General features: G+C 43.7%; 1 protein-coding gene and 1 pseudogene across 4 annotated transcripts; one reads left to right on the top strand and one right to left on the bottom strand.

Moving 5' to 3' along the window:
• Positions 1–648: 648 nt before the first annotated feature.
• LOC121324285 lies at positions 649–3,559 on the bottom strand (annotated as a pseudogene).
• klhdc2 (kelch domain containing 2) lies at positions 829–18,821 on the top strand. Of its 4 annotated transcripts, XM_041265969.1 has the most exons (21): positions 829–917; positions 6,248–6,420; positions 6,869–6,958; positions 7,331–7,383; positions 8,047–8,106; positions 8,853–8,930; positions 9,405–9,513; positions 9,887–10,063; positions 12,234–12,482; positions 12,853–12,932; positions 13,699–13,816; positions 14,018–14,133; positions 14,939–15,020; positions 15,126–15,209; positions 15,536–15,616; positions 15,725–15,783; positions 16,167–16,276; positions 16,755–16,827; positions 17,145–17,232; positions 17,743–17,795; positions 18,484–18,821. In XM_041265969.1, exons 7-21 carry the CDS (start codon positions 9,427–9,429, stop codon positions 18,608–18,610), a joined length of 1,584 nt encoding a protein of 527 aa, XP_041121903.1. In that variant the 5' UTR covers positions 829–917; positions 6,248–6,420; positions 6,869–6,958; positions 7,331–7,383; positions 8,047–8,106; positions 8,853–8,930; positions 9,405–9,426; the 3' UTR covers positions 18,611–18,821. The 4 variants fall into 4 exon arrangements, with proteins under 4 accessions (XP_041121903.1, XP_041121905.1, XP_041121907.1 ...); XM_041265971.1 differs by lacking the exons at positions 829–917; positions 6,248–6,420 and having other exon boundaries at positions 6,604–6,958; XM_041265972.1 differs by lacking the exons at positions 829–917; positions 6,248–6,420; positions 6,869–6,958; ... (3 more) ...; positions 9,405–9,513; positions 9,887–10,063 and adding exons at positions 10,353–10,420; positions 10,574–11,218.
• Positions 18,822–19,013: the final 192 nt, after the last annotated feature.

Genomic DNA, 19,013 nt, shown 5'->3' with positions numbered 1-19,013 from the left:
CAGTCATTTTTACTATGACACATTTGAGCACAGTTTCCTGTCCGGATTTGAATTCAGCTTTGTTATTAATAGTATTGGTTATGTTTGTATAATTACCTGCAAGTCACTTTCCGTTATGCAAAAGCGAAAGGTTTGCCACAACCCAACGCTGTGTGGAGACTTGGACAACCCCACACACACCGGAGCGTCGTGCTCACACCCAGCCGGAGCACTGTGACTGCTTTCTAAACGGCATGCTGGGGGGAACTGCAGAACCAGTGAATAGGAGGCCTTCTCCCACTCGCTTCCTCCAAAAGTAACTGTATACGCTGTAGCTGTAAGTGTGCTATTGAAGCTCTCGCTGACAATGCCTTTAACATCTATTAACAGAGTTACAGCGTATCGTCTTGACTCAGATGGAAAGGAGGGCACCGAGGCTCGCTATGAGACGGGCAGTCTTCCAAACGCTTATCAGAACCTGCTTTAACTGGACTCTGCAAATGATTGGGCTGTGTGTGGACGTGTTCAGAGGGGTGGGAGTAATGAGCCCTGCCCGCTGCCTCTTCGCTTTTCTTAACCGGGGTAAAGGTTTGTGTTTCATCACTTTCATATGTCGCATTAAACAGACACTTTTCTCCGTCTGAACAGATTACTTCCACAGAGCCCTCGCTACAGTCCACTTCCCCACCTCGGGCGAGCCCGCCTGTTGGGAAGGCAGGAAGCTCGCTTGTGTTTTGTTTTTTTATTTTCGGGGGATGTGAGATTGTCGTGCACCTGGGAATCACAGGCAGGGGTTGTGTTACCGCTTCGGGATCCCGCCGTGTCATTGCTTTCGCTCTGATCCTCCTCCACAGTATCGCCGGATTCACTTTGCACTTCACAAACCACCTGCCTGCTGGCTTCGGGGACCGCCGGCACTCGCTCTGCCTGCAGGACAGGTACCGTGACCACCAGCTGCTTCCTGGCTTTGATGAATGTAGCTGTGCCTTGGTTTTCATTAACAGGATAAGGCAGTGGGAAGTCCAGCCTATAAGCCAGTTTCTGGGACTGCAATAAGAAGCGGTTCTCGGTCACATCCAGCTCTGCGTCCCCAGAACATTTAAGCAAAGGCAAGTCAATGGTAATGAGCAACTCTCTGGGTCTGGTGCTGGGCGCAGAGTCTCTGGGGTACCGGTAATCTTGAAAGTCAACGAAAGTCCTGTATTTGATCGCGTGAGTTGGTGTGGCGGGTTTGTTTGGCTTGTCCGAGTCTAATTTAATTTTGCCCTTCGCGTTCCCCTCTTCATTTCGGCTATCCTTCACTCCATTGCCAGCAGCACTGTTTGTATCACAGCCATAGGGGTACGGGAATTGCAAAGGGTCCTCGTCACTCGGCTCAGCTGACGGCTCCGCTTCTCTAGCACCGGGCAGCGGCTTGCGAATGACAGTCGGGTGGGGGGCGCCTCAGTAGTTCGTTTTCAAGGTCTTGGTGTTTTTCTTGTCTAGTTTGACATTGAATTGCTTCTGGATAGGCTCGATGGCCGTCTGATCGACCATTTTGTTAAACCTCTCGTTTTTCCCAGCCGTGTACAGAGTATCCGGGTGAAACACGACATCATAAATCATGCACCTCTCGCCTTTGGCGCCCATGTCTTCTCTCCCTGGCGCCAGACTGTACGGCAGAGACCACAGTTGCCCTGCTTCCCCGGTTTACAAACCGGCCTGCTGTTAATGTCGTTGCTGCAGATGTCAGCACTGCTGAGCCCCGTTGAGACTGGTTTTCAGTGCGCGGCCCGGCTGCGGGTGAATGGATTTTACACCCACGCCTCTCTCCTGCTCCATCAGCGCAATTTCTTTCCGGATTGGAGATTTCTTCAGCGTAGTCGCGCAGCAGCGCTCTGAATTTCTCATCTTTGAAGGCTTTGCTGAAGCGGTCTATTTCACTGGGGTTAAATCTCCCAGTTTTGAACCCGAACTCATCGCTGCTCACAGTTTCCTTTCCTACAGTTTAAACTTCCCTTCTTTTCAATGTACGCATATTCATCCGCCACCGCATACGCGCGCCTACTTTACGTATAAAACATAGCCAATAAAATATACTTAAACAATTTTGATTTATTACGTGATACAACAAACCGATCATTCAGTTTACAATTACATTTTTTAACGTAATCGTGTTTAATTTCTGAACATTTTCCATCGAATCGGGTGTCTATTTTCTGCTGACGAAATGGCAATGCGCCCGGGATCGGATTAATATTATTTATTGTATATATTATATATTAGTACTCGCTAAGGAGTAACACGGTCTTGTGTTTACGTTGCCATGGTAGCAGCGCAACGCTCTTCGTTGCTAGGATAATCACGTGGTTGTGAAGCCCGGTCTTTCTTTTAGTAAGAGAATGTATTTTATCTGATGTTGTCATTTTCAATTTAAAACACATTCATTTAAATATTATTTCTTAATTGACATTTCATTTCCAGTGACTCACGTTTTCCAGAGAGCACTAACGAGGTTACAGAGACCCCATTTGCATGTTTATTTATTTGACGGTTTTAATTAAGTTTCGTGGAGGGCTTGTTTTAAACCCCTATGTGTTTAATCAAACCACGTTTGCAGGTTATTAAACTTGTTTTACTGTTTTAGATGGGGTTGACAGTCTATCCCTGTTTAACTGAACAGACTGTTGACACGGGATTATATGGATCAAACAGTTCATGGCACAGAAAGAAGAGCCGTCTGAGGGAATACTGAGTTTAATATTTAAATCCGTTCTTAACCCTAACGGCTCAAAGACAACGGTTCGTTTCTTTGAAAGATCTTAACTTCTGTCAAATAGTTTTATACTTATTATTTTATACTTACTGCAATTTGATTCTTCAACTCGGTCCACACATTTCCCATCCATAAAAAAAAACTCATTTCATCTTCTATATAAGCTAGTAACAAGTATAGTTTAATAACATTTCATAGATGTTCAAAACAGTATAGAGTCTGCCACATCAAAAAAAAAAAAAAAAAAAATGTTTTTTGTATAGTGTTTTTTTGTTTTGTTTTGGGAGCCAGGTACAGATCTAAACTGCCAGGCCTCTCAGAGTACTGACATGTATATATATATTATCTATATATATATATATATATATATATATATATATATATATATATATATATATATATATATATTTAAAGACGACGTGCACTTACAATGCAACACGTAAAAAACACAGGCACTTCAGGCACTTGTTTGGTCTAGTTCCTGGTGGTAGCACAGCAGAGTGCATTGACATTACATTACCAAAGAATGTTGAAAACCCAGAAATCAATACTATATTACTATATAATAACTGAACACGATTGTGCTAAACTGCAGCTCATAGCCTCCCATTGCATGCCAGTTCTAGCTTTGCCAGGTTTCCCATGATCTCAAGTAGACACGGCTCACAAGCTGAGGCGGGGCCATAGCAAAACTCGGAATGGCTCAAACTAATATGCGGCCTGAGTCAGATTTCCATACCCTGCGGCAGCAGCATTAATAAAACGCTAATGTTCATTAAAAGCATAGAGCAGAGACACGAGACCACGCCTACCACTTTCATGCATGGCGAACTCATATGGGGAACAGATTTAAAAAAAAAAAAGTCTAAGTCTTTATATTGAGACATACGGCTGACGCAAATACATAACAGCCTCATATGAGCCCATATAAAGCAATGGAAAAACATTTGAAAACACATTTAAATAAAAATCACATGTTTATTTCGTGTCCAAAACTAATTTAAATGTTTGTTTTCAGTCATTTTCAGTATTTTAATGAATAAAAAGGGTTGAAACAAAAACTAAAACAGAAAATAAATAACCTATCTCCCTCAACAGCACGTTGAGCCAGACAGGCACTGCAGCGTAAGCTGTCGGGATAAACACTGTCACAGTTCTGCTCTGGAAGTCAGTTTTGGTAGATTAAAGGGGGGGGGGGGATGCCTGAAATGAGGGTAAGCCACTGGGACATGTGAAACAGATGATCTGGGGCAGTGGAACCCATGAAGGAGGGACTGCCTGGGGCCAGAGTGTAGAATTTCAAATCAGTAAGAAAATGAAAGCCATTACTTGGCAAGGCTCCTGTTCCAACTCATATCCTCCCACAAACCTTAATTATGAAACTACAGAGGGTCTTTCTGCATGTCAGTCTGGGTTACGTTTCTGTCATTGCAATGTGTCCTCGCTGATCATTAGCGTTGAGGAGTAAGTGTTTCGTTTATTATGAATAATGTACACGGTTTTGTCATTTTTCTGATTATTTCCAGCGTGTATGTTGTGTTGTGTTTAATAGTCTCTGGGTGTATACATTCTCATTTTTGTTCTCATTTTCGACTGGCCAGGCTGTTACTGCACAATCTGATCTTGGGAGTTCTCAAAATGTTTCCCTACAAGCATCCTACTGTATAACCCTTGGTAATATACATGCAAGGGCACCACCTGTTGGTCTCCCAATTCTGTCCCAGGCAGTTTCATGTTATTCGTGGGGTTTCCCAGCTCCAGTCCACAATGAAATCTTGTCCTTTACCTTGTAAGAAAGCTTCGGCAGTAACCAGGATAGCTGTTCCTGAAGAAGTTTGCCATTTTTTCCCATGTAGTTGAAACACAATCTGTATCCGGAACAAAAGAGGGGGCTTGGAATATTCAAAATGAAACAGCCCCAGTCAGGCTTTGAAGCAGGCATGCTGCAGACATAGAACCTCTCGTGGAACCTGGACAGGAATCTCGAGCATGTCAGAGGAACTGATTGCCATTTCCATGTGACACCTCGTCACGGGTTTAACGGATATGAATTATAGTCATAGCAGCCGTCTGGCTCGCATAACCACAAGTCCAACACCACCTGAGCAGCTCTGTCTCATCGAATTAAACACAGCAACAGTGCACGCACTGCAATACAAACAAATCAGAGAATTACAAAATGATCTGTTACAATGTGAGTGAAGCCCAGGCAGCCTGCCCTGCAGTGACCTCCCTGAAGAGCGTGTGAACTTTGCATGACTGTCATTTAATAAGGTTGGGGGATCTAGGTGTGCAGTGGTAAAGGGCAGCTGTGTGAGGGGGGATCTAGGTGTGCAGTGGTAAAGGGCAGCTGTGTGAGGGGGGATCTAGGTGTGCAGTGGTAAAGGGCAGTTGTGTGAGGGGGGATCTAGGTGTGCAGTGGTAAAGGGCAGTCATGTGAGGGGGGATCTAGGTGTGCATTGGTAAAGGACAGTCGTGTGAGGGGGGATCTAGGTGTGCAGTGGTAAAGTGCAGTCGTGTGAGGGGGGATCTAGGTGTGCATTGGTAAAGGACAGTCGTGTGAGGGGGGATCTAGGTGTGCAGTGGTAAAGGACAGTCGTGTGAGGGGGGATCTAGGTGTGCAGTGGTAAAGGGCAGTCGTGTGAGGGGGGATCTAGGTGTGCAGTGGTAAAGGACAGTCGTGTGATGGGGGATCAAGGTGTGCAGTGGTAAAGGGCAGTCGTGTGAGGGGGGATCTAGGTGTGCAGTGGTAAAGGACAGTCGTGTGAGGGGGGATCTAGGTGTGCAGTGGTAAAGGGCAGTCGTGTGAGGGGGGATCTAGGTGTGCAGTGGTAAAGGGCAGTCGTGTGAGGGGGGATCTAGGTGTGCAGTGGTAAAGGGCAGTCGTGTGAGGGGGGATCTAGGTGTGCAGTGGTAAAGGGCAGTCGTGTGAGGGGGGATCTAGGTGTGCAGTGGTAAAGGACAGTCGTGTGAGGGGGGATCTAGGTGTGCAGTGGTAAAGGGCAGTCGTGTGAGGGGGGATCTAGGTGTGCAGTGGTAAAGGGCAGTCGTGTGAGGGGGGATCTAGGTGTGCAGTGGTAAAGGGCAGTCGTGTGAGGGGGGATCTAGGTGTGCAGTGGTAAAGGGCAGTCGTGTGAGGGGTGATCTAGGGGTGCAGTGGTAAAGGGCAGTCGTGTGAGGGGGGATCTAGGTGTGCAGTGGTAAAGGGCAGTCGTGTGAGGGGGGATCTAGGTGTGCAGTGGTAAAGGGCAGTCGTGTGAGGGGGGATCTAGGTGTGCAGTGGTAAAGGGCAGCTGTGTGAGGGGGGATCATTTCTTCTGCTGTTACAGGGTGGTACAAAGACACTGTGTTTCATATCAGTGCTTTTGGATTTCCACCGACTGAGCCCTCCAGCACAACAAGGTTGTTGTTTTATTCATGTCCCTTATCTTACTGTAGTATTGAGAATGATCTTGAATATGTGTTGTTAGCAATGTAAAATGATTGTGACCGGTTTAGTCATTTTGTTTGCAGAGCTTACTATGGCGATGTGAATTTCTTCGGCGGTCCCTCTGCCGCGTCGGTGAAGTCCTCGGCGAAGCTGAAGCAGCTGGAGGAGGAGAACGAAGATGCCATGTTCGTCTTTGTGTCTGACGTGTGGCTGGACAGCGTGGAGGTGCTGGAGAAAATCCACACCATGTTCTCGGGTACTTGCACTTAAACTAGCACAGCTCTGAAATATCCAGGCATGGAAATAAGCCTGCTCTTATATTGGCAGTTTCACCCATTCCAGGTTTTAATACGAGCTTGATTAGTCGCAGTGTATAGGTAGCAAGCGCAGGTGTGTCTTATTAAACTCCTGGTAAAACCAGGAATGGATCAGACTGCTATGTAGTGGGAGTCTTCTTTCCATCCCTGATGTCACAAGTATCTGAACTAATGCACTGTTCTTCTTGTTTGGATTTGCTTTGTATCTCTGGTGCCTTTTTGAATCTCAGAATCTTTTTGAAAGCACTCCTGTGACTCAACGGGGCTCTTGGACATTCTCTCTAAGTGCAGCCGGTACACCAGAGTGTAGCCATCAACCTGCCCCCCTGCCACACTCTGCAACAGGACTGAAGCTCATGTTGTTGTGTTACCTGCTGTGTCCCACAGGTTACTCAGCAATGCCACCAACTTGCTTCATTTTCTGTGGAAACTTCTCTTCTGCCCCCTATTGAATAAACCAGATACAAGCTCTTAGAGGTGAGTTGGAAAGCCAGTCACTGCTTCCGTGTCAACACAGCTTGAGTTATACTAAACAACTTAGCTCTTCCAAAAAAATATTCTTATATCAGAGGTTTTTGCTGTCATGCTCCTCGTTTGTGGAACTCTATTCCAGTTGACATTCTGCAGGTTGAAACATTGAAAACATACTTTATTTTGAATGAGCTTTTAAATAATTGGTTGCAGCTGGAGTGTATTGTACATATGAGCTCTCTTGTTTAGTTTTTCACTTTGTACAGCGCTCTGGGGTGCCATGGCATGAAGGGGGCTATATATATATATAAAAATACATTTGTACTGTAAATCACTAGGATGCTTATTGAATTGAAAATGTTATTGAAATGATTTCAGATTCACTGAAAGCCCTGGCAGATCATTTGTGAATACCCCAACATCCATAAAAGGTAGGTTCTTAAGTTGGTAAGATATTTGATTGCAGCTGATGTGTTGGAGCTGGTTGTAGGCCTGTCGTATTGTCCCGTGATTGGACTGGAATAAGAATGGCTGTTCAGTGCAATTGCTTAGGATCTCCAGCCCAGCTCTAGGCAAGCTGCAAGCCAGGCAAAGGCAGCTTTCTGTTAAAATGACATTTGAAGTTGCATGCTCTTTAAGAAAGACGAACATTGTTAATGAACACTAACTTCCCATTTAAAATGGGAATGAGGGGTGAGCAGTCCGCCGCTCCCTTGCTTGGCTGGCTCTGCGGTATTCCTGTGTTCTAATTCAGGGGGAATCAGAGGCAGGTCTGTGAAGGCTCACACCAGCTGCGACTGTCATCAGCTGTTTGCTGTCCGCAGCTTTCATGATTGATTTTTATACACCAGCAACGATAAGCTGCTCTCCAGATAAGCTTTTACGTATCTTACATTGAAGTGGATGGAAATAAGACTCCTGTTGCATAGCGATTTCATCCAGTTCAGGTTTTACTACAAGCTTGATTAGCCGCAGTGTATAGGCAACGAGCTCAGGTGTGTTCTATTAAATCAAGGAATGGATCAAACCACTATATAACGGGAGTCTGATTTCCAGCCTTCATTTCAAATCAATCTCATCTTCTCCGTTCACAGGAGTCGATTTGTGTTCGTTCCCGGTCCCGAAGATTCGGGTCCCAGTACAATCTAATCCAGGTAAAAAACAAATTTAAAAAATATATAATAATAAACTCATGCAAATAAATCTAAACAGACCCAGTTCCTTGAGGTGGATTCCAGGATAATAATTATTCTGAACACTTGGCTCCCCTACCATCTGCTTCCTTATTTTCTGCTCAAACCATCGTGTGCTCAGTAGGTTGGAAGCCCTCCTTGGGCCACAAGTTAAAATGCTGCCTGCTGATCACTGGATTCAGACCATCTGTCTGCAAACCAGCACACATGCGCCATGCTTTCAGATGAGCTGCTCCACTGAATAAAAACAAAAAAGTGAAAGACTAAAAGAAACTCAGTAAGTTCCATGAGAAACGTTGAGACTGGAAGCCTTTCACAATCTCTTCAATAGCACTGAAATTCATTTCAGTATTGCTAAATTCAGCACTGTTTGTTGTTTTCATAGTTATGGAAAATAATAACAACATAAAATGTATTTGGGGGAGGAGGAGAAGAAGAAGGAGATGATGTTTTTTTAAGATATGACTTGTATGTATTGCTGTATCTAGCATGGAAAGTTCCAATTGGCATCTTCCAGAACAGTTCTAGTTCTAGACTGCAGGGCATCGCTCCGTGATGGATTTCATTGGAGTATACAACATTCCCATCCTGTCAAGCCATGGCGTGCACTTGAGTAATTGAATGAAAGATTGTTCTGTTTAGCTGCTGTGTGTGAGCAGCCTGTGGCCAGTGTTGTAAACCTGCTCCATTCTGTTTATTTCTTTAAGGCCCCCGCTGGCAGAGCACATTACAGAGGAGTTCAGACAGAAGGTGCCGTTCTCTGTGTTCACAACGAATCCCTGCAGGTAAAGGTGGAAATGCATTGCCCAGAGTGGAAGAAAACCCTGTTCTTTCAGGTCCTTGTTCAAGAAATGGGAACCGTTTGCAATGCTCATGTCTGCCACTTTCCACACGGTGAACATGATAACAACCAGACTTTGAGCATTCCTTCCTAGTCGTTTCGCATTGAATTTGGCTGGAAAGCGATTTCATTGTTGAATTTGTTCTGACTGTACAAATATTTACAATGTGTGGTTATGATGAGAAGATGTGATTGCACTGGTTCTGTTTTTATGTACTGTCATGTTCCCATCATGCTTCTGGAGCATAATGCTTTTTCATGTTCATTTTCATGATTTTATATATATATATATATATATATATATATATATATATATATATATATATATATATATATATATATATATATATATATATATATATAGACACACACACACACACACACACACTATAATGTAAACAACCCTTTTTTTTTTAAGAATTCAGTAGTGCACCCAAGAAATGGTCTTGCTCCGGGAGGACTTGGTGAACAAAATGTGCAGGACCTGTGTGTGTTATCCAAGCAGCAGTTTAGACATCCCTAATCATGTGAGTAGAAACACATGGGAACTGAAACCCAAATTCTCTGTGCACGCTCACAATTGCTGCAGTGTGTTTCATCCCTGTTCCTGGTTCTCGCTAGAATTACACCTGCAGGCAACTGTGTGTTTTTTCAGGGCCTCGCGTTGCACATGGTGTGGTTGTGATGACTGTTCAGACTTTCTTTATGTTTGCTCAGCAAACCCAGTCCTGTCCTGTCCTCGGGCAAACCCATCCCTTTTGCTTGAGTCTTGAGATGCAGAGTGTGAGGTTTGCATGGCATTCACATGTAACAGATTAATTCATTACAGTACCTTCCCTGACCTGTTTTAATAAAGCATATTCATTACAGCAAGTTTAACCCTGTTTGTTTGTTTCACAGTTTGTGAAGAAGATCCTGTCGCAAGGGCACCTCACCACGCTACCGCTGTACGTCAGTCCAAGGAACTGGGCATTTGATTACACCCTGAGGGTCTATCCACTGCCAGATGTCATTGTTTTCGCAGACAAATACAATCCTTTCAACATCACCAACACAGACTTCCCATGCATTAACCCTGTAAGCACCCCACTGTGTTCTAGCACTGCCCCTGCATTAACCCTGTAAGCACTCCACTGTGTTCTAGCACTGCCCCTGCATTAACCCTGTAAGCACCCCACTGTGTTCTAGCACTGCCCCTGCATTAACCCTGTAAGCACCACACTGTGTTCTAGCACTGCCCCTGCATTAACCCTGTAAGCACCACACTGTGTTCTAGCACTGCCCCTGCATTAACCCTGTAAGCACCACACTGTGTTCTAGCACTGCCCCTGCAATAGTTTTAGATCATACGCTCTCTGATTTCTAGGGGTCCTTCCCTAGGAGTGGCTTCACTTTTAAAGTGTACTACCCATCCAACAGAAGCATTGAGGGCAGGTGAGCAACCTAATTCCTTCTGGCAGCATCCGTCCTTTATCTTAAACAGTTTCTGGTTAGGCAGCACATTTTTTATTACATTCTAAACGTTTAAATCACAAAAAACAGATTAAGTATGCTAATATCTGCTTTTCATCTTTTTTTTTTTTTCAGTCTGTGAATACAAAAGGAACAAAGTTCTTTTCCTCCAGTGTTCGTTTCCAAGTGAATTCAGTTTGGTTAGTTCAGAAACAAACCCTGTGTGAGCAGGGCCTATATTAAAGAATTACACACTCTGGACTGCGTCGACAGCCTATTGAAGGGAAGCCCCAGGATAACAAACAGACGGCTAATGCAATGAAAGGGGTGCCCCAGTGCTGTTTAATACAATCCAGCTCTGGCCTATCTCAGCAGATTGTAGCTTGATCAAATGGACCCCGCAGTTATTAGTTTTAGCTCAGAATTTTTTATGGGTGACGTTATACTTGAGAGGACATACCCCCCTGTGTAATAAAGAAGGTTGTTAAATGTAACATTGGAACACTTCAGCTGGTTTTCATCCAGGACAGGGTTGGAATGTCCTTGGACGAGCTCGCCAAGCGGTGCCCTTCCCAGCATGGCGGCTCAAATGACGCCTCCAACCCTCAACAAAATGGCGAAAGGTTTCTGACGTGTCCTACGTCACGTCCTGCTAGGCCTTTCAGAGTGAAGCCTGTCTCTGCTTCCACTTCCACTGTAAACAAGACAAGCTGGAATTGTGTTGTAAAGTTTTCTGTTACTCTAAAAATAGAAAAGAAACGCAATTTGCAGACAGTAACGGTAATGATACAATACAATGGTTCTTTGTGTCACGTGTATTAAGGAGATATCGGCTTTCGTCGTGTTATAATATTAGAATTAACCTTGTTTAAATGCAAAGCAGACAATTCCTTCGACGTGCTTAGTGTAAACACGATACACGGCATGCCTTTACAATCTTTGTGTATATGTACCTATTCCAGTTTTGAATTTCTTTCCCAGTAATTGTTGTTTTGCATCATGAAACGAATTGCACCGTGCTAGTGCTGGCGAGCGGTATTTTGCAGGATAATTAAGATGCACGTTTATTGATATTGAATATCATTTCAGTATATGCCTCGTCGACAGCGAGCGTGTTTTACTTGTTTGTGTACAGAGTCAATTCTGTACTTGGTGAATCTTGTTGTAAACCATGTCAAATTATACATCAGAGCACCGTATGTTGAGATACATTCATCTGCCATTTCTCTCTCCGTATCTTCTTTTTTTCCTATTTCCTTGTACAATGTTCTGATGCTCGATCATATTCCATTCTGTAAGCGTTACTTTATTTGTGTTATTTTCTGTATTTGTGTTTGTCCAGGGACTGCCAATGAAAATGAGCTCAGAGCTAAATCTGGGTGCAGTGCATCTTACGACATGTTAAAAATGGTACCATGTCCCTGTAAAATAACTACAACAGTGTGTGTGTGTGTGTGTATATATATATATATATATATATATATATATATATATATATATATATATATAATATAACGCACAGAAGGTTTCAGTGTTGTCTTTGCATATGCACAAAAGGTTTAAATTATAAAGTAACTTCATTTTTAATTTTTGTACATTGTATTTATACCTCCTTTCAAACATTATTCATGTATACTGTATGTGTGTGTGTATATATATATATATATATATATATGTATATATAAAAAATTATTTAATTTTTTTCCGTGTTGTGCTCAGTGTCCAAGCTGTGTTCAGTGTTTGATTTGTGTGCTTTGTTTAATTAAAACGTGGTGACGTTTATTTGTGTAAACAGGTGAAGATGGCAGATGTTGACGAGGATGATAATCACATGCAGGTAGAGGAGGATCCCGAGGAGGAGGAGGAGGAGGAGGATGATGATGATGATGATGTAGAGGAAATCGACGAGGAAGAACTGATCGTTATCGACACTGAACTGGCTTCGGCCCACGATGAGAGTGTGGAGCTTGTGGCCCCCCCAGAGCGCAGCGGACACGTTGCTGTGGCAGACGGGAATTGCATGTATATTTGGGGTGGATACAAGGTACAGTAAGAGACCATGCTGGATATTTCCGGTCCTGTGCGATTACGAGGATGGGCTGTATGTTTAACAACAGCGTATTTAGTAAGAACGTTCTCTGAGGTCATACATTCCGACTGGCAAAGTATTACCTCTGACCAGCAGAGCTGCACCAACTGTGTTGAGCGTTCCACGGAAATCGGGTGCTGCCAGTCAGGTGAGGCTCACTGATGTCAAAGAGGCTTATTTACCATTCACAGTGAAACAAGTGAAGTAGCAGCTTGGGTTTGTGATGAACGCTGCTTTTCTTAGACTCTGTGGAGATCAGCGTTCCAATTTGTCATTTTCACACATTTGTGTGTTTTCATAAATGTTGTTTTTTTCTCCCTTGCAGAATGCACAGGCCACAGGTTTCTATGACTTCTATTTGCCAAGAAACGAAATCTGGATTTATAACATGGAATCCAGAAGATGGTGAGCCATTTTATAAAGACGTTCTGTGTTGTGTGTATTAATACAGATAACAAGCACTTTCTCTTCCAGAGTGCTTAGCGGTTTTCTGGTTAACAGCAGTCATGCGGTATGTTTTTTCAGTACAGCAATCTGTAAATTATCTAGGATTGTTCTTGTTCCGCACAGGGCTCAAATCCGGAAGTCGGGAAGATTACGTGTTTTACATATTTTTCACATTTTGTGTAAGTGCCCGTTGAAACAGTGACATCTTAAAGGGGAAGCAATTTTAGCCACAGTGCAGGGTCTTCATTTTTCCACTGCTGTTATTGTGTGTTGTGTTTCTAACCTTGAAGAGCCAGAGGCGGTGCCCTGTTGATCCCCCAGGGTGTGTCCGTCTGTCTGCAGGCTGTCTGCTCCCCCGACTCCCCTTCACTAGCTCTGCAGCAGGGTCCCAGTCTCCCCCCCATGGATACTCAAATCTGGCAGGACAGAGTAGGACCCCAGATCACTCCTCCTAACCCCCTCCTCACTACACATCAACCTGCCTAGGACAGAGTAGGACCCCAAATCACTCCTCCTCCTCACTACACATCGCTCCACCTAGGATAGAGTAGGAAACCAGATCACTCCTCATTACACATGTACCTGCCTAGGACAGAGTAGGACCCCAGATCACTCCTCATTACACATGTACCTGCCTAGGACAGAGTAGGACCCCAGATCACTCCTCAATACACATTGTCCCGCCTAGCCCCTACCGAGTTCTCACATGTGTTTCGATCTGCAGGAAGAAAAGGGCCACCGAAGGAGATGTCCCCCAGTCCATGTCGGGCAGCTGTGCTGTGTGTGTGGACGGGGTGCTCTACCTGTTTGGAGGGCATCACGCCAGAGGAAACACCAACAGGGTGAGTGGGTCTGCTTAATAACAAAACAAGCCGTTCAACACTCCAGCCATGCCAGAGCAAGCGGGTGCAGCCTGAGCTGACATCATGCACCACTGTGCGATTTCAAGGGACATCGTTTACAAAAAAAAGATCCAATCTGTAGGTTTTTCTCAACCTCAGACATATTAATTGTTCATTTGTTGCCCCTTTCTGTCAATCCAGTTGTACAGGCTCCCTCTGAGATCCACAGACACACTTCACTGGGAGAAGATGAAAGAATTGAAAGGGATGCCACCAACGTCCAAGGACAAGCTCGGCTGCTGGGTTTACAAGAACAAGTAAAGCCAAGACCTGTCAATGCTTCAGTGTTTCAATTACTTTGTAATCCAGGCTCGTAATTGTAATATAATGCTCCCCACCCCTACACCTGTGACCTCTCACTGTATTTGGTAGAATGGGGGGGAATGTTTCTGCCAGGGGTTGTGTAACATGGCAGGGTAGCGGTATGTTGCACAAGCTTTGCAGTTAATTAGCCTTGTGCAAGATTGCACGTGCAGGGCTGGGTGAAGGAAGCGCATCTCATGCATTGTTCTTTTGTATGCATTCATGGAAATTGAATAAAGCTGAGAAACTACAAACTCACTCGCACTAGTTTTGTCAGTGCACAGTACTACATTGCATTCATGCCTTTGCAAGGGTTGCTGTATTCACAGCATGCTTATGAGCTTTCACTAGTGATTTTGCATGCTTCAGTGTTGTGGAGTACTGCATGGTAATAAACATACATTCTTATAGTTTAACTCAATGTATGATTGCTGAAGCCTAAACTTTGTTGCAAAGTTCTGAAAAAGCTGAGATCATGTAGTTATTAGCTGTGCCATAAGAACAGAAATGCACATTTAAATGAATTAAATACATACTCTGCACACACACACGGACCTGTTTTTCCAGGAGCAATGCTATACCTTTTACAATCCCAAATCCAAAACTGCTCTGATAAAACAGTGATCTGAAGCGAGACAGAATGCATGAGTTTGTTTAAATAAATAAATGCCTTTGGGTTGCAGTCAAGGCTAAAGCGCTGTACTTAAATAATCGGGCAAGCGCACCTGTTTTACTTACCGAGACGTGTTCTCCTTTCAGATTAGTTTTCTTCGGAGGATATGGCTACGTTCCACATGGGACACATCTTGGAACGTTTGAATACGATGTAACGTCCTTTTGGGTAAGACATTGTCCATGTCTGTCTGTTTCTATTGTATGAATAGCATTCTTCTATGAGCACTCGATGGAATTCTATTTAAACTTAAATCTGTTTTTGTTGTTTCAGGCAAATAATGCTGCTCGAGGTTGGAATAACCATATTCACGTACTGGACCTGGAGACGTGTGCCTGGAGTCAGCCAGTGACAAAGGTAAGCTGATTGGAATTCCAGTCATTCTTCAGAATGAAAGGAGGCTCTGACACCTGCTGGGAACATTGTTAACCTCCTCCACCGCTCTCCTTGTCTCCCAGTATGGGAATCTACCCCTTCCTTCATAGATACTGGGACCCAGAACATTGCTACTGATGTGAGTGGAGCGACACTTACTATTGTACCAGTGTGCTGTACGTATTGATAGTACTGACAGTGTTAACACACAGGTTCCCTTGCCTGTGCCTGTATTCTCAAAACTCTCAACAGCTAGCCTGTTCCTGTTGTTATTAATGTTATTAATGTTGATGCGATTGTCCTCTCAGGGGAACCCTCCTTCTCCGAGGGCTGCTCACGCTTGTGCCACGGTTGGAAATCGGGGTTTTGTGTTTGGTGGCCGATACAGGGTAGGCACACTTACACAAAGTAATACACGTTTCTCATTTTGACAAAAAACTTTTCTTTGCCAAAATGCATTTTAATGATTATGTTTTCCAACCCCCCTTTGGCAATAGGAGTCCCGGCTGAACGACCTGTTCAGCATTAACATGGATACCTGGGAATGGACTGAAATGTAGGTCTAGAATACTGGAGGATGTTATTCATTGATTTATTGCAGGGATGGAAATAGACTGTGGTTTCATAGCAGTTTGATCGATTCCTGGTTTTACTACTGTGAGTTTAATAAGACACCCGGAGCCTGTTACCTATTCACACTGCGGCTGATCAAGCTGGTATTAAAACCTTGACTGGGTGAAACTGCTGTACAGTAGGAGTCTGATTTCTGTTCCTGTATTTGTGTGTGTTTTTAAACAGCTCTTTAAACAGGGACTGGCTCAGTAATAGCTTGTTTACATTGCACATCAGCAATGTGTTTATTTGTGTGTACACAGATACAGACAGTCAGCACAGTGGTGTTGACTGTGTGTCTCTGCCTGTCTCTCTTGCCCCTTTTAGGATCGTACCACACCAGGGCCCCGTGGGGAGGTCGTGGCACTCCCTAAATCCAGCGTCCCCCGATCATCTCTTCCTGTTCGGTGGCTTCACAACAGATAAGCAGCCGCTGAGTAAGAGTCCGGAGCAGCATCTTAACAGAGAGATCTGCAAACCCCTTTCTTTATTCTCACAAGTGCATTGTTTTTTTTTTTTTTTTACTTGGCGTTTAGTCCTTATTTTACCCGTTCATGCATGAAATACTGAAAATAACTGATAAAAGTAGTTTTGGACACAATGAATACATCTTACATTTTTCCCACTGCTTTATATGGGGCAGGGAGGGGGAGTGGCATCCTTCTATGATGTCATCATGCATTTGTGTCTTCCATGCAACCCCATATAAATAGAGTTCATTGTATCCTTCATGCACGAATGGGTTAATATTTCTGCGGTGCTTGGTAGAAATGCATGCTGGGACAGACCTGTACAGAGAAGCTGGTAAAACACAGCAGCTTGTTTAATACTTGACTGCGCAGGTTTTCAGTCACCTTTTAAAATACGTCTAATGAATTTTTAAACCTTTTAAAAAATATGTATATATTTTATTAGGTGATGGCTGGCTTTACTGCATTAGCAGGAATGAATGGAAACCATTTAAACACAACAATGCAGACAAGCCCAGGTAAATTCAACACACTTTCTCCTTTTTTACGTTTATATATCTTCGTATGATATTTACAATAAAGAAAAGCAATTGATAATAGTTTAGCTATCTTCTTCTTTCTACAATGTTTCTTCTGAGTGCCCTGTAAGATTTACAGACATAGTGAAGGTTTTGCATTGCGCTCCCTTTGATTTACAGAGTGAAGGTTTTGCATTGCGCTCCCTTTGATTTGCAGACAGTGAAGGTTTTGCATTGCGCTCCCTTTGATTTGCAGACAGTGAAGGTTTTGCATTGCCTGCTCTGATGTTGTTTCTCTGCCTGTGATGTGTCTGTAGGCTCTGGCACACTGCCTGCTCCAGCGAGGAAGGGGAAGTGTTTGTGTTCGGTGGATGTGCGAACAATCTGCTGTCTCATCACCGCGCTGTAAGTCGACACCTTTCAGGATAAACACCTCTTAATTGAATTCCGTTCCCCTGACACAAGAGATCAATGCACAACAATTCAAACTGTCAGGCTTCGCTGTATACTGAAGGGAGTCTTTCCTTGTCTTCATCTGTGGGCACAGACTTGAACACGTACCCATTCATTCACTCTAATACTTTCTTTAAAGGAGAATAGACCCCCAAACCAGCTGCTGTTGAGATTGTTCAAGACTGCACTGTGCTGCTTGTTGGCACCAGACTGGTCATTCTCGGCTATCACAAGTTCAGGCAGTGTGTTTTTCATACTGATCCAAATGAACAGATGCAGAGGTGGATGTTATCAGTGTCCTGGCACCTGCATCGCTGAAGGTTTAACTGCTGTGATCTGCTACCAGTTGATTTCGGAGAATGATGCATCATGATTTTCATGTTTTAAAAACTCTTTTTTCTCATAGTTACAGCAGTGTAGATCTCTGTGTCTTAATAAAGTTTGCTTTCTTTTGTTCCTCAGGCCCACAGCAATGAAATACTCATCTTTGCTGTTCAACCCAAGTCCCTTGTGAGGTGAGTATGAAGCACACATCTGGCAGTGTGTCAGCTAACAGACCCAAGGCAGGGGCAAGCTTCACTGCCGTAATGCAGGAGCCCCAAGGCAGGGGCAAGCTTCACTGCCGTAATGTAGGAGCCCCAAGGCAGGGGCAAGCTTCACTGCCGTAATGCAGGAGCCCCAAGGCAGGGGCTATTGTGTTAACGGCTTAACTGCCGTAATGCAGGAGCCCCAAGGCAGGGGCTATTGTGTTAACGGCTTCACTGCTGTAACGGAGGAGCAGGTCCGCTGGTGTAAAACTGCTGGATGCAGAACTCTTCCTGTTGCTCTGATCGATGCAGGATCATGAAAATGACGTTATACCAGAACGGCATCGTGTATACTGAGAATACACCAGATTGTTTCCTGATATTGATGCCTTTCTAGCAGTAAATAAATCTAAATACGTGTAGGTCTACAACATGGTCTAGAAAGCTTGATTGTGTATAATCATCAGTTAGTCCAGTCCACAGAGGATGTGTCATTAATTGTTCTCGTTAAGAGGTCTCAATTCTGCAGCCTTCATTAGAGCAAAGTAGACTGTACAGTTTGCAAGACGTGGAGCATTTTCTATTGCTGTTAAGAGCCTGTTTTACACAACAGGTTTGAGAATCCCTTGTAAGCATGCTGGCTTTCTAACCCTGGAATCACGTTCCATATCCACAGACTGTGCCTGGAAACAGCGATCCACTTCAAAGAGATCCTGGCCGGGTCCTGGGAGTGTCTCCCGAAGCACCTGCTGAGGAGCATCAGCCAGCGTGTTGGCAGCAGCAGCAACACGTCGGGCTCCTGAAGCCTGCCTGGGACCGCAGGGGCTCACAGTTGGAAGCAAATACTTAACGTGTGCCTGTGTGCTACTGAGCCATAGATTTGTAATGCGCTCTATCATTTTAGTTTTTGCAGGCAGTTGGAACCTGCTTTTTGTTAAAGTTTTTTGCATGTGAATGGCAAATAGAGAAAATATTTTTGTGTAGAGTTTGATTGCTTATACACGTGTATATAAATATATATTATATATATATAGATTATATATATATATATAATATATATAAAACTATATATAAAATATGATATATTATAAATATTATATATATATATATATATATATATATATAGTATTGTTTTCATTAAACTCTGTGTTTGAAAGCAAATGATTTACTTATTCTAAAAGGGATTTTTGGGTATCTTTTAAATTT

This window comes from Polyodon spathula, chromosome 12, assembly GCF_017654505.1.
Source record: "Polyodon spathula isolate WHYD16114869_AA chromosome 12, ASM1765450v1, whole genome shotgun sequence".
Classification (NCBI taxonomy): domain Eukaryota; kingdom Metazoa; phylum Chordata; class Actinopteri; order Acipenseriformes; family Polyodontidae; genus Polyodon; species Polyodon spathula.
This window is presented reverse-complemented; position numbering and strand designations above follow the sequence as displayed.